General features: G+C 44.7%; 1 protein-coding gene across 1 annotated transcript in view; it reads right to left on the bottom strand.

Annotated features, from left to right (window-relative positions):
* The window catches only part of LOC106026989 (5E5 antigen-like), an 83,741-nt gene extending 69,930 nt beyond the window's left edge, over positions 1-13,811 (bottom strand). Inside the window, exon 1 of the mRNA XM_063255565.1 lies at positions 13,077-13,811. Within this exon, the coding sequence (XP_063111635.1) occupies positions 13,077-13,811 (735 nt within the window). The remainder of the gene's footprint in view (positions 1-13,076) is intronic.
* Positions 13,812-15,728: the final 1,917 nt, after the last annotated feature.

The following is a 15,728-nucleotide window of genomic DNA, read 5'->3' as shown; positions in this document are numbered from 1 at the left end:
ATTGGATGATAGGAACAGCTATTTTGGAGAAAATAAAACCTTAATAGGTAATACTGATTTAGTATCATCTTGTTTTGAAGTCTCATCAAGCTTTTGCTCTTCTGTCTCCATTGGTCTAAATAGGTTGTATCTTATTGGATTTTATTATGTACGATAGTATAAGCAAAAACTTAAAGACAAGGAGATTATACAGAAACCATTGTTCATTTTCTGTTAGTCGATTCTAAATACCCTGTAATGCTGTCATTCTCTTAAATAGTTTTACATTGTTTTGATATATTTAATGCTACAGTATACAAAGTTGTACTCAAGGATTTCAAGGAAAGAGACAATATGGTAACTACTTTTATGTCAGGATTATCTTGTGAAACACTATTCTGCTTAAATGGTTATGTTTTGGTCTGCGCTGTTTTGCTGTTATGCCCTCTTTTATCTCAATCTCCACTCCATTATTTACTTTTTTATTTTTATCCTTTTAATTAAGGGAAAAATAAATAAAAATAGCAGGATATATTATAGTAACCCACTTTGACTTTCCATTATCTCGATTTAAAGCCCTGTATTACTCTCACCATCTTGTTTTTGACTGATGTTCCCCTATTCTGTTTTGCTGGATAGTATCAGGTTCAAAAGTTTAGGCAACAGCTGTGAAGATAATGAGATTCATTATCACGCCCATTCTTGTTGACTTTTATCTACTTTTGAAGACCTACAATGTCTCCAATGTTTTGGTTTTGTCGGTTTTGTTCTTTACTGTTTTGTTCAATTTTATTATAACTAATGATATAGGCAATTCTATTAGAGATAGCGGGAGGCATTATGGTAACCATTGTTGATCACCTTGTATTATGTTTTTACATTACCTATTATGTCCACCATTTTGACTTGACCGATTCTGTTCTGTTATGTCACATTTGGTTTTACTCTCTTCCAAAAAAGTAATAAGAACCGTGGGAGCAATGAAACCCAAAATGTGTAATAGTCACTGTACAAAAGAGAGGAAAAGAAAGTGCTCTAAACTATATAACTGCATGTATATTTAAGTGTATAAGATAGAAAATGATATCACTGAGTTTTATTGGATCATTGAACACAACTGTTTGCAGTATCATTGTTGGAATGTCCACTTTACAAGCTTTAATTTTGTGACTTGAACAATTAATTCTAAGATGACAATATGTAATCCATTAACTAGTGATTTCCTACTGTTTATTTTTTTTCTCTGTAAATCTGTATAACTTGTACCCTTTCTCTGCTTTTTTTTCTCCTTAAATAAAATTTAAAAAAATAAATAAATCAATGTCACCTTGAACTGAGACCTCCAACGTATGTCACAGTGTGCTGCTTTATCTCTGTTCTTCCCAATATTTTTATCAAAGACTTAAACTAGAGAGTGCATGCTTATCAAGATTACAAATACTTGTATTTGGGAACAGCAGTTAAACAGCTGCAAGATTGACTGAGAGTCAAAGCATAGATGACTGACTTTTCCCCCAGACCTGGGATTGAACCTAGGGCCTTCACACTGAGACACACCCAGCCCTTTTTACTTTTCATTTTGAGCAGGGTCTCACTAAGTCAGTAGTTTGCCCAGGCTGGACTCATATTTACAGTCCTCCTGCCTCAGCCTACTCACGATACTGGGATTACAGGTATGTATCACTATGTCCAGCTGAAATTATTAATGGTAAGAATAGTGAAAAGAATAAAGATCCACTTCAGCATAGAAAAAAAAAAACATTTTTGACTTAGATTAAATCTATAAAGAGGATTTTAGTTGCACTCAAGCCAAAGAGTTTATATATCCTTGGCATTATTACAGACCAAGCCACCAGCCAGCGACAGTAACTACAGGAGTCCAACTGTCTTCCACTTCCATGTCCTACAAGGTCGAATGAGAACCTAGCATGAGACAGGGACAGGGCGAACTCAAGGGACAGAGCAGATGTGGCAACCTCCCAGGGCGCCCACAGCACAGTGGGATCAGCCAACCATTCAGCAGACAATGAACAGCGGCAGTACTCTGCACGAAAGGATACCATGGCAGGTACTCCCAGGCAGATGCACCCCACTCCAGCTGTGGACAGGAAAGCAAGGCAGACGGTGTCCCCAGGAACAGCAGACCCCAGGGTACTTCCTGGCCACAAAAGCAGCTTCCAGCCAGGCTCCTGAAATGAAGCCTCACCAAGAAAGTCTGGGAAATGGGGATGCTCAGCCTAGAGAAGGGGCAACAGGACTGTTGCCAGCTCCTGGAGAAAGTCTGCCATATTTTTAGCTGTACAGTGTCCAGCACAGTATCCCAGCATCACAGTATCGCACAACAGATGTTTGTATGAATAAGCACAAGAATGAATGAAAGACACACTGAAGGAACACATACGCTCTAAGTAAGATCCAGTTTCATCACAGCAACCAGGACAGGCTCAGCCTGCAAATTCCTTAGTTTCACCTTTACACCATTTTTCTGATTCACCAATTTTTAAAAAAATAACATGTGATTTCATAGAAATATTTCCAGTTCTGCTTGAATACTAGGAGACTTGGCAACTTTGGGCCGCCATGCGGGGAGGATGCAAGGCTGTCCATCCTGAGGTCAATGTTTACAATGTGCAGTCTCGGCCAGGTCCCTCAAGTTCCAAAACTTAGGCTATGCAGTTTTATCCTCGTATGCACACTGTTTTTCTCTTAGTAAAGAGGTGAGTGGAGTGTGTCTTGGGCTTCTATTACCATCATATTTGGGAGATAAAAAGCAATCAAAGTGACTGTGTGTAGAAAAATGGAAGAAAGTATATTTCTGGAAGAGGAGACTATACCATGTCTAAGACTTTAACCTCATACCTAGCTCATGGCTCAACCTTCCCACCCTTACAGCATTTGAGTTTTCAACCATTAGCATACAAAGTATGAAGATGACTGCAGCTCAGGGAAAGAAGAAACACAAACCAGTGAGCAGTGCTTGGCAGAAGTGCTAAGACAGTGCCGGCCACAGAAGGGTGAAGCCCGTGCCGGATGCCTCAGGATGCTGTTGCTCTGAATGAAACTCCACAGAGCACTCCTGTCTTCTGTGGGCCCCAGGCAACAGTGCTACAAGGTCAGAAGCAGGGTTTTCCCAGGCTGCAAGAAGCAGACCTCTTTCCACCATGTACTCAGCTCACTCGGCACTCAGTAGCTTCTCAATGAACACTAACAGAACAGCAAACAAAGGTACATGACAGAGCGTTCCCTTTAAACTCTAGGAGTCTTCCATTTCATGTAGCTGACCCTTAAAAAGTACCTTGACCAAGCAGGAAGAAATCAAACATTCTTAAAGACACCTCTGATTGCCTTCCAGAGGTTGGAAAATATGAAAGAACACAAATCGCCCCTTTGCCATCTGAACTGCTCTGCCTTCCTATAAAACTGCCCAGAAAGCTGGGCGGCAGCTCTGGCAGTCAGATGAGCCGCCTTCCAGGACAGCCAATCCATTCCAGGAAGGTCACAGGGTCACAGATCCAGTACCGAAGCCCCAGCACTGGGAGCAGAGAGGGCCATGAGCTCTCCACCTCCTTTGTCACTGACAGAGGCTGGAGACACAGTCCGGCGCTCTCATTTTCTTTCCTGAAAATAGCTCTGGTTTAGACAAGGACACGCATGAGGTTTCCCTTGAGGCAGAGACTGGTCATTGCTCACGTTTGGACGCTGAGTCAGAAGCAGCCAAATCTGACATCTTCCTGTTCCTCGGGCACTCACGATGCCCAGGGCCAAAACACCCTGATTACCACCACAGCCCTGCACCCGCCTTGTCTTCAGCGGTGAAGCTCCGCCACCTGGCCTTGGTGCCCCAGGACCCCCCTGCCACACTAACATCACAGCCCCTACATATCAGTGTGGCAAGCGGGGCTTCTCCAAGCTGTAGGTGCTCCTGCCAGCCTCCGACCCTCAGTCACTAGGTCCTCAGAGGAGCAAAGCTGGTAGAGAAGCTGGAAGGTGCTGGCAGGTGGCTCATGCCAAGCATCTCCCAACCCAGCAATCACAGTCAGCCTCTTCCTGACTGGCAGATAGTGGCGTCCCAGTGCTAACAGGCCTCTGAGGAGTCTCAGCAGTTCCCAAGCTTCTGCATCACCTGGCACACCAGAGCCGACTCCCGAGCCCACCCAAGACGCGCTAAGCCAGTAGATGGGATCCCGAATCCGAGATCCACCAAAGCACCAGGGAACTGAAGGAAGGTGATTCTCAAAGCCGGCAGCAGGGCAAGCTTAACCAGAAAGCTCTGTTTGCTCAGCAGTAATACCACATACATACACTCTTCCAGTAAGAACTGCAAACCAGGGACAAGAAAAAACTAAATGCACCTTCCTTAATCTGCTCCTGGAGCCTCAAATGATACTCTCCTGAGCACTGTCCTGGTGGGTTTCTACAAACACACAGAACATTCTTCTGTCTCCCCCACTGCTGCTTATCTCTGTTCTTCCCCACCTCTTGCTATCGTTATAGCTCTCAAGTGCATATAAGTGGTTTCCATAGTCTTCTTAGATCATTCAACCAATAAATAACGACATCTGGTACTGCTTGGTTTTTCTTCTATGGCAAATCCCTTTGGCCCTCAATCATTTTAGTTGCTCTTCTGCATTCCCTCCAGTACCAGAAATAAATCAGCAAATCATCATCACCTAATGTATCTAAAGTAGCAAACAAAGTAATTCACATGCAAACAACAGTACAGAGGGGAGGACAGCAAAGGAGGCAAAAGCAAAACTCTCAGATCTGATCTGAGCTCAGTGCACAGCATCCACCCCTGCTAGGAGGAAGCTGCCCCCAGAGAGGGACAGTGTTGACATTAACGTCTCCTTGGAACTCAGTGTATGACTACTCACAGAACGGGAGAAAAAAGGACAGGGGGGTCAGTGGCTATTCCTGAAAGACAGCAGGTCTCAGAAGAAAACCTTCAAAAGAAAACCAGCGAAAGATTATAACACAGCAACATCAAATACAGTGGTAACTCGGTTTACAAACTTCATTTGTTTTGTGATTTGGAGAAAGAAGGCTGCATTTGTGCTTATGTGGAGAAGATGGCCGTGGTCATGTTTATCACCTGATGCAGTTTACAAATGGAAATATTTTCCTAAACATTTCTGTTTACAAACCAAATTATTTGCAAACCAAACCATTCATGAAGCATGGTGTTACTGAATCTTACTGTATAATTATAACTAACCTGTCAATTATTAGCAATTATTTTTCTTTTAAAAGTGAGCACCTGGACTGGTGTAGTCACTGTGGAAATCAGTATGGAGATTCCTCAAAGAGCTAGGACTGGAAGTACCATTCAGTCTACCTAGTCCCCTCCTGGGTGTTTCCTCACAAAAACTGAAAAGGTCATGTCATAGCGATATATGTACACCCATGTTTATAGGAGCACAATTTATAATAGCTAAATCTTGGAAACAACCAAAATGCCCATCAATGGGAAATGGATAAAGATGTGATATTTTTATATAATGGAATATTATATAAAAAGGATGATCTTGAGGCCTTTATAGGTAAATGGAGTCAACTTGAGACTATCCTCAAGTGAAATAAATCAGACTCACATTTGTAAATATCGTATGGTCGTCTCTCTAGTACAAAAAATAATAATAAAAAACTGAGAGTAATAAGATCCAAAATGTACAATACATATTATAATAATGAAAGGGAAAGAAAGTGCTCTAAAGGACACAACTGTATGTATAAATGTGGAAGATAACCATACTATTAAGTTTTTATTAATTTAGCAAACAGAATGGTTTGTGCTGTCATTGTCCACTGTTTATGCTTTGATTATGTAACTTGAACTAATTCTAAAACAACAATATGTAATTTATTAACTAGTGATTTCTTTGTTATTTTTTTTCAAATTCTGTATTATTTCTACCTTGTTCTCTGTTTTGCTTTTTTCCTCTAAATAAAAAGAAAAGTGAGCATCTGATAGACAATGGGCGCAATGCAATCCTGACAGTGATCACCCAGAGCTAATGGAGAGACGATGGGTAAAAGACAACAGATTCCACTGGGCTCCAACATGTCAGACACAAGCCACAAGTTTGGGACCCCTAAGCCACCTGCACTTCTGCTCAACTAACTACAAAATCTGGGCTTCTCACAGCTACCAGTTCCGTAATTCATGAGAATGATCAAAAACGTAAGGAAATCACTGTACTTATTATTATAGTTTGATTACAAAGGACTTGACTTTCAGGTCAAGTCAACAGAAGAGACTCACAGCACAACATCTGGGAGACTCCCACATACAAACATCCTGTGGGTTCAGGATAACCCCCACCAGAAGCCCAAGCTCGTCCTAAGGTTGTTTTTATTGGGGCTTCACTGTGCAGACCCACTGCATCTCTGGCTGCATGAGGGACCCTAATCCCCAGCCCTCTCCTTTTCAGAGTGCTGGAAGGAAAGGCTTATATCACATGGCTCAAAGTCCCTATTCTCGAATCATTACGGGTCTGCCCAGCACAGCTGCTTCCCATCCTGAAACCATTTGGGATTTACCATGAATCACCTCCTCCTTAGCATAAACTTGGGAATAGTGGCCCCAGAAGTCCACCACAAAAATAAATTCTTATCACCTAGAAAATTCTAAGGGTCTCAAAGCTCCCTGCCAGGACCCCAACACAGAAACCAGACAAATTCTTATTATGCAACACTAGAAGTCACAGTTAAATCTTTTAATCAAGTAGTTTGAGATCCTTGTACTTCATTTGATCCAACAAAAAACAGTATTTTATATCTACTGCACTTAAAAAAAAAGCCATTCCTTATATAAAGTAGGGCACCCACAGGATGAATTTTAGGTTCCTGGGAGCAGGACATGGACGGAGCCCCTGTAATTCTGGGTTTTGTCTCAAAGGTAAAACTGTTGTCTCCAGATTTGAACTTTGTGACAAGCATTCAACAATCATTTGTGCTTTAATGCCATCCAAGGCGAGGACGATCCTACAGTGCCAAAGATTCTCATCCTCTAGGGAGTGACAGTCCCAGTGGGTTACAGACAGGATCATCCCTGCAAGAATCAAGCTGTCCATAATCTCCCACTAAGTAAGACTCAACAGAATACCTCTAGACATTCCCAAGGAAATTGCTAATCTCTACTTCTCTCCTTGAAAGAAAAAAAGAAGGTAAAGTAGGTAAACATGCATCTAAAAGAGTTCTGCATTCACAAAAATAACTTATTCACTTGGTTTGTTTTAGTTCTTTTGAATGGGAAATAAATGCCAGTCCTTTTTTTTTTGGGGGGGGGGGGGGGACAGTAATTTCTGAGCCCTACTCTGTAGGCCCACAGAGTTCCAGGCACTAGAGAGATAACTGGTACAGCTCACAACATCCTGAGGGGCCATTAAAGCCAACAACAAAAAATGGTGCCACACAGCAATGAGGAACAAAAAGGCAAACAGGTGAGACGTGGAGTGACACATAAAGGAGCACTTGTGACTTCAGTCAGATGGCCAGGAAAGGCCTCAGTGCCACACCGACAGTGGAGCACAACAGGCCATCCACGCGCACCAAGGACCCAGAAATCATGACCTGCCCTGTCTAGGAACAAGGGCTCCAGAAGGCCGGGGATGGACAGCCCAGGGGCCAGACAGGGAGCTGTGGGCCAGATCTGAGTGTTCTGTGAGATAGAATCATATCTCATCATTGGGAAACAGAATACTGACATTACCTCTGAATGATCACACATTCCTCGTGCTGCTTTTTTAGTGGAATGAGCACATATTTAAAGCCTGGAAAAAATAAGGATGTAATTCCAAAAGAAAACAAAGAAGATGTGTGTTGATTTAAAAAAAAAAAAAAGACTGCTTCAGAAGGTGATTTCCAAGCCTTCATTCAGAGACACACTTGTAAAAGCCCCAGTGATCCAAAAATATATCCCTCTCATTCTCCATCCCGCCTAGCAGACTTGTCTAAGCTTATCTTGTGTCTACAGCACATCCTACCAGGCGATGGCCACAGCCTCCTCCTCGGCAGTGCCTAAGATGACCTGAATTTGGAATAAAATTCCCAAAGGCTTGCTTGTTTTCATTCTTCTCTATAAAATCCTTACTGCTTCCAATTCTTTCAATTCTGTTTACCTTGGCTGTTTCCATCACTGAGTGTGTTGGGCAATTTGATCAAGCCCTAGACCATCTTCTAGGTCTCATACAACATATTTAACGAACTCACTGACCTTGGAGTACAACAGTTCAAAAAATGAAGTGACATCCCAAAGAGGTCAAGTCAAAATGGACAGAACCAAAAGTAACGCTCCACCACTTCTCTTAGTGAGCGATGAAGGCTAATGCTTTATTTCGATGGTTGGCACATTGCTCATGACTAAAAGATGCAAACTACTGCAAAGAAACTCAAAATCAAACAGTAAAGTGCTGCAAATTCTTACAGCTGCACATATTAAGATAGTCTATTTTTTAGCTCTGACATTTTAAACCACCCACTTCTCTCTTAGGGTTTATATTATCACCAAAAGCCTTTAATAAAGTAAAACTTTGTAGCAAACTATGATTTAATAGCCTAAGCATGGAAGAGAATCATGAGTATAAGGTCCTTTTATTTACCTTAATTTCCCTGTTTTTAACATCACAGACTCCTTGGTTCTTCCTTATAAAGCTGATCTCTCTGGCTTACCACACAGAAAGACAGTTAACAATTTTGCAGGAGCGTCTTCCCAAGAGGAAAGGGAGAAGATCAAATTAATAACCTAAGTACCTTTCAAATCAACCAGAACCTTTTGAGAAAGGAGCAGTTCTAGGAATCCAGGGTTCCGGTACTGCGTCAATTCAGTATTCACAATGTAGCTTGATGCTTCCCCCAGAATTCAGACCTGCAAACAGGTAATGGCCAGTCAGGAATAAAGTGAGAGTAAAAAAGGTTACTGCTGCAGATTAAGTTTTCACAGATGTTCTGATTTTGCTCCACTATGATCTAAAAATATTCCTGCATGCCCTTGTATACAGTCTTATGAAAAGAATGAATGTCAGGTTTGATTAGAAATAGAAATTCATCCGAGTTCTACATTTACTCAAAGGAATGCTTCATTTTTATCACTTAGAGCTTGGCTAGGAAAACGCAACACCAGGAATGATTCAGAAGAAAAGGATTTGCTATGCAGCACTGTCTTTTCACAGTGCTGGGAGCTGCTTAGAGCGCCTGTTAAGTTGGAAGTGTCTGTACAGGAAGATTGGGTCAGCAGGGCAGCCACTCCAGAAGGAGGAAAAGGGATGAGCTGGACCCCACAGGGTGAGTAGGGAACACACACCGGTTTCTAGCAGCTGCTGAAGCTCAACCAAATGATGAGAATGGCCTGCAAAATCTCTGGTTCTCTTCTCCCGCAGAGCCTGACACACCTGTACCAGCTGTGCAGGCAGTCCTGGAGAAAGAGGAAGGGCCTGGCTCAGCTGCTGCTCTCCACCTGCAAGGCAGCCAGGACTCTGCAACCACCTGTGCGGTCTGAGTGTGACCACAGCTACTCTGCTTCCACCTTCCAAATCCCGCGGAAAATGCCTCTGAGGCCAGCCCAAAGGTGGCAGGGTAATCCTGGGAAGGGAGTTTCTAGGGAAGTTAATTCTAACTTTACACTGAAGGAGCATAAAGTCACCATATTCTGGTAAGCTATCTTCCTCTTTCACTAACCGGTACCCCCAAAACTGGTAAAAAGCAGATGCTCCGATTACCTATTTCCTCTTTCCAACTTCAGCTCATTCCCTATGTGAGAAGCATGATTAGCACCTCAACACATGAGCAAGCACTTTGACTGTTCATTAATACACATGCAAAGCACCTCTACTGCAAAAGCCTTATCCTATCAATTATGTTTACTCCTAAGGGAGATTTCAGCTCTCAGCACTTGTGACATACGTCCGATGAATCAAAGATGACAAACTCATTTTTAATGAAGTTTGAGTTTTACACTGGGAAAGACCATGGGAGAACAAAATTATAAGCTATGGAATGGAAAAAAGTAATTTGTCAACCACATACTTGAAAAGGGACATGTACTTAAGCAAAAGATCATCAAAATTTTTAAAAATCAACATTTTTAAAAATCTACTTTGAAAATAGACAAATGACAGAAAGTCATATTTTACAAAGAGACTATACAGAGCACAAATCAACATGTTTAAAGACATTCAATATTGGGGCTGGGGATTTAGCTCAGCGGCATAAGCGCCTGCCTTGCCAGCAGGCAGTACTGAGTTCGATCCCTGGTACCGATAAAAACGAAAAAGACCAAAAAAAAAAAAAAGACATTCAATATTGTTAGCCACTAGAGAAACAAAACTAAATGAAGTGTCTTACCACCACACAATTGTCAGAATGGCTATAACAAAAAACCACAATAGCTGGGTGCAGTAGTATATGCATATAATCCCAGTACTCAAACAGGAGGATCACAAGCCCAAGGCCAACATGGGCAACTCTAAGAACCCGAATCAAAAACAAAGAAAATTAAAAGGAGTGTGGCATTTTTAGGCATTTTCCTTGAAAAAAAAAAAGTACAAGCAATTGAATGTTTACATTAGCTTTATTTAATAGCCATAAAATGGAAGCAACCCAGATTCCTTAATACAGTGATTGGTCAAGCACACTGTGGTATACCCCGACAATGGGATACTACTCACCAATAAAAAGGAACAAGCTCTTCATACTTGCAACAACTTAATGAAACTCCAGAACAGTGCCCAAGACAAAAAAAAAGTCTCAATGAACTGCACACTACATGATTCCACTCACATAGCACTGAAATGACAGAGTTACAGAGACCGAGAATTCATACTTGTTATGGATTAGCGTGGGGCTTTATAGATAGTGTGATAAAAAAAAATGGAGGTATCCTTGAAAGGGAGCTGTTTCATCTCTTGACTATGTGGTAGCCACAGAAATCTACATGGGATAACTAAATATGTACTTACAAAGGATCTAAATATATACTTATGAGAGATACTAAATGTATACTTACTAAGAACTAAAGACCATAAAAAGTGTATGTGGAAAGCCAGTGAAATCTGAGTTAAAGCACTAGTAATCTGTATCATTATCAGCTTCATGGTTGTAATATTATAGTTATGCAAAATGTTACCTTGGTAGAAAATGAAAAAAGGACTAACAGGGTTTCTATGCCATCACTCACAACTGCACAGGAATGTACAATTTTTTTCAAAATTTGCAGTAAGTCTGAAGTTTGAAAATATTTTGTTCAAACAAGCATAATTTAAGACATAGTTCAACTCAACTGCATAAGTTTAAAAGGCCACTTGAACTGTTGTCAAATACTTCAAATAAAAACTGTAAAGATATATCTACATGAAGTGTCTAGCCAAATGTGTAGTGCATACTGGACATATAAAAGATGAGATTTCGTCCTTCCTTGCACATTTTTGAGGTCAGGTGGGTCTAAACCCACACCACTGTAACGCTTTCTCTTAGATGAGGGAGCATGCTGAGACACTGTCTGTTCCTACTAAACACTGGTGAACACTGAAGCTTCCTTACCTTCTCATTTCTAAAGAGGCACCACCTTTCCAAGCAGTGTTGCATTGCTTTCTAGATTAGCAACTCAACTGTCTAAAACACACACACACACACACACACACACGCACACGCACACGCACACGCACACGCACAAGCACACGCGCACACACACAGAAAGCAAGCCAGCAAGCTGATCTTTCCCAGCAAGTCCTATCAAAAGAGCAGTGCCTTTCAGAAGCTAAGGTGCCTTATACCAGCATCCATTACCAGTGTGAACAGCTTGCTGTCCCCTGCTCTGTTCCTTCTCCACCAACACCCCTGCTAACTTTCCACTTCACCACTGACCTTCCCTCCTCCCTCCACAGCCCTGCACCCCAGCCTTCTCTGTCCCTGCCATCTGTGACAAACTTTAAAATTCTCAAGCATCAACCTCATGCTGAAAACATTATTCCTATCCCTCCAGCAATAGCCCTGACCCTTTAAAAGGGAAAATGCTCAGACCAAGGACCAGGATGGTTCCTGTGGCCCGTAAATCCAGCACACTTCACCTTGGGTACCTCCATGACTTCAACCCTCATGGATTACGTGAAAATTCAGGTCCATTTAGACGTGAAACGTTTATATTTATGCTGTCTATAGCCACTTTAAGAAACGTCTGGAAAACTGAAAATTAGAGATCAGTAGAATTCTTCGAGAGGAAAATTATATTCAGAGTCGAATGCATAATTTTCTCACCCTCTTTCAACCATTGAACGTTAAGGGTAGGAATCAAGTGGAAGTCCCACCGAGTGTTGCCAAATGCCACTGCTTCCTTCTCGAAGTCAGGAGCCACCTGTCATCGCATCATCCCAGTCCACAGCTTCCTCAAATACTCATAACCTTAACTCCGGGCTCCTCCTACACCCAGCCCGGAACAATCAGGACAAGGGTTAACGCGAGCCCCGCGAGCCCGTCTCTCCGCCAGATCTATCGGCGGAGGCGCAGGCGGCGGTTCAAAAGCGGCGCGGAGCCAGCCCGTAGCGAGTCCGCACCTCCAGCGCCCGCTCCCGCCACAGAGGCAGCCAGCTCTGGGAATCCTGCAGAACACCCACCCGCGGAAGCCTGGCGTGCTCTGGGCTTCCCTTACTCCTCTCGCACAGAAATGCTGAATCATGACTCCGGGGTGTAAAAGAAAAACTCTCTCTGCCGGACCCGGGGCTGCATTCGCTCGCCTGCATCCCTGAGTGGAGGCGCGGAGCCGCGGTGTGGCGAGGCCGGGAGGTCGCGCAGCCCGAGCCGGGGCCGTCCGCCCCCTCTAGGCTCCTGGGACGCGTCCCCCACCCTCGCTGCCCTCCCTGCGGAGTCGCCCCCGCCGCCGCGCCCCGGAACCGCCGGGTCCCTCGGCATGGGGCGGGGCGCGGGGACCCATCGCAGCCCGGAGCTCCGGGGAGCCGAGCGCACCCTGGGCAGCCCGCTCCCACGCCGGCGCGCACCCGGGCAGGCGCTGCGGTCCGCCGGGAAGGGGGCGTGGGACGCGGGGCGACGGGCAGCACAGCAGGCGCCCGAACTTCGCCGCAGCCGCCGCCGGGCCGCGAGGCACTCACTTGAAGGTGAGGACGCACAGCGGCCGGTAGGACTTGTGGCTGGTGTTCTCGGCCATGCCCTTGCCCCAGAAGTCGTTGGCGAAGACGCCCCAGCGCAGGGGGGCGCCGGGCCGCACGTCGGGGTTGTGCACGATCGCCCACACGTCGTCGTGCACGAACTCGCCGCGCAGTGAGCGGCCGAAGCACAGGCAGCTCGCCCCGGCCAACAGCGCCGCGGCCCCGGCCGACGCCAGCCCGCAGCCCGGCCGCCTGCGGCGCGCGCGGCCCCCGCCGGCCCCCATCGCGTCCCCGCCGCCGCCGCCCCGGCCGCGCCCGCACGTCTGGCATCCTCCCCCGCCGGGGCCGGGCGGCGCGGGGCAGCGGGAGGCGGGCTCGGCTCGGAGCGGCGGCAGCCGGCCCCGCGCTCGCGGCGCCGCGGACTTGGCCCGGCTGCGGGTAAACAGCGCCCCGCCCGCGGCGGCCGCCGCCCCACTGCGCATGCCCGCCCCGCCCCCGTCCCGCCCCCTGCCCTCCCCGCGCCCCCGGCTCCCGCACCTGCGGCTGGGGCGGGCATGTGGACCCCGGCCGGCGCGCTGCAAGACGGCGCCCCCCGCCGGGCCGCCACGTCCGTCGGAGCCGGACTCTGAGCCAGGGAGGCGGGAGGCGCTGCCCGCGGGTGCGGCCATCTACACGACAGGTGTCCCCGGGGGACCGAGGTTCCGCTGGGGTTTGGATGCGGATCAGGCTTCCAAGCATTTCTCCTTTTTCACGGAAACTCCTAAATGGCTTTGGGAGACGCTAAACGCATTACTTTTCCCTCCTGTCTAACTGGAGCTTTTGGGTCCCATTGTGGGTGTTTGAACTGCTTCTGTTCAATCAGTCTGATTTTAAGAAAATACCAAAGACCCCAAATACCACTAAATAAAAATAAAAACACACAAAAACCTATGCCAAAGCCTTAGGTATAGGCTCCGTAACTTTCTTATACTATGTAAGTAAATTAGACAATCCCAGACTGTTCATAACTAGCATTTCTCCAGAATTGAAAAATCATTATGATTTTTCAACCCTCATTCGGCTTACAAATTCCTTACTGAAGTTACCGGGAATTTGATACATCCATGTAGAAGAACATAAACGCAAAGTCTTTTATTCCTATCCTATCAAAGTTCTTTAAAAGTGCATTGGTCTCAAAATAAAATATAAAGCAGAACTTGTTCTTGTCTGAACCTTTGTGTAAAGAGGGCGGCAAGGTTTTGGGGGGCTTTTTGGGTGTTGTTTTACTTTAAGACAAAACCAAACAAATTAAGCATTTTCCAAAGCAGCGTGTATTTTACCCTTTTCACTTTTTTTGTTTTTGTTTTGTTTTTGATAAAAATAAAGTTAGTAAATGAGAACTGAAACTGGAAATCCTGAACACCTAATGTTTTTATCTTTGTTTCAAACCTTTTGACACTTGTTAAATTTGAATACCCATACCTCGCACATACCAAAACCTCTCATTTTTGTACACAACACACTACACATTTCCTCTTCACTTAATAAAGATATATAATAAGCATATACTCTGTACCGCAATGTGCAGAGCTGAGTTGGATGGATGACCAAAGCTTCTGGAATATGCACATGTGTGTGTGTGTGTGTGTGTGTGTGTGTGTGTGTGTGCACGCACCCCCCCATGCCATGTTACCACCATAAAAGTTAAGCTTTCTAATTTAATAACCAACCAGTGAAACTGTCCTACAAAAATAGTGAGAGGTGTAACATACTATCATTGAGAGGCTAACATTTCAGTCTTACCTATAATTAATGGATTTGTAAGAAAGTATCTTAACCCAACAGAGAGACTCCGGTAATAGATTTTTTCAAGTTCTAGATTTGAACCCAGGCCTGTCCTGAAGCATATAGGCAAGCCCTAGTATGAACTAGACCTCTGGCCCTTTGTTTATTTTGAGACAGGATCTAGATAATTGCCCAGGCTTGTCCTGAACTTGCAGTCCTCTGCCTCAGCCTCCCCAATAGCTGGAATTACAGGCCTATGTCACCTTGCCCCGCTAATAATAGATTTTCATAGAAAGCCAAGTGCCCCACCCCAGTCACTTTGCTAAAAAGCACAGTCCCTCCCACCCCTTCTCTTCTGAGCTGTTTTTCTGTAGTTGAAAGCAGGCTCAGCACTGTCCAGGACAACAGAGAGACATGAAGCACTAAGAGCTGAGACCCCAAAGTGATAAAGGGAAGAAGTGACAGGGACCCTTCAGTAGGGGGTCCAGGTTTCGCAGCTTAGTGCTGCAATGCACACCCCTGCAGATCCAGTGGCATCTCCATCCTGTTTACTTCTGGTGATGAATTTGGCATTAACTCAACATGAGGAGGATCCTAGATTTATGATGGTTCCACTTGTGGTTCTTCAGCTTTTCCATGGTGAAAAAGCAATGCACATTCAACAGAAATAAGACATAATTTTCTTGAAACTAGTAGGTAGCCACCCGAATGGCAAGAGCAGACACCCCTGTGTGGTGCTAGGTTACCATGTTAGATGTGTTTCAACTTACGTATCCACAGTTTTTTGTTTTTTGTTTTTTGTTTTTTTTTTTTTGATACCTGCAGTGTACAATGCCCTGATTAGATGCAATTCCTCAGTCTTTTGGTGCTACAATTATAGACGTGTGCCAC

The sequence above is a fragment of the Cavia porcellus genome, unplaced genomic scaffold (assembly GCF_034190915.1).
Source record: "Cavia porcellus strain 051 isolate PalLab524CR breed Dunkin Hartley unplaced genomic scaffold, mCavPor4.1 scaffold_8, whole genome shotgun sequence".
NCBI lineage: Eukaryota > Metazoa > Chordata > Mammalia > Rodentia > Caviidae > Cavia > Cavia porcellus.
This window is presented reverse-complemented; position numbering and strand designations above follow the sequence as displayed.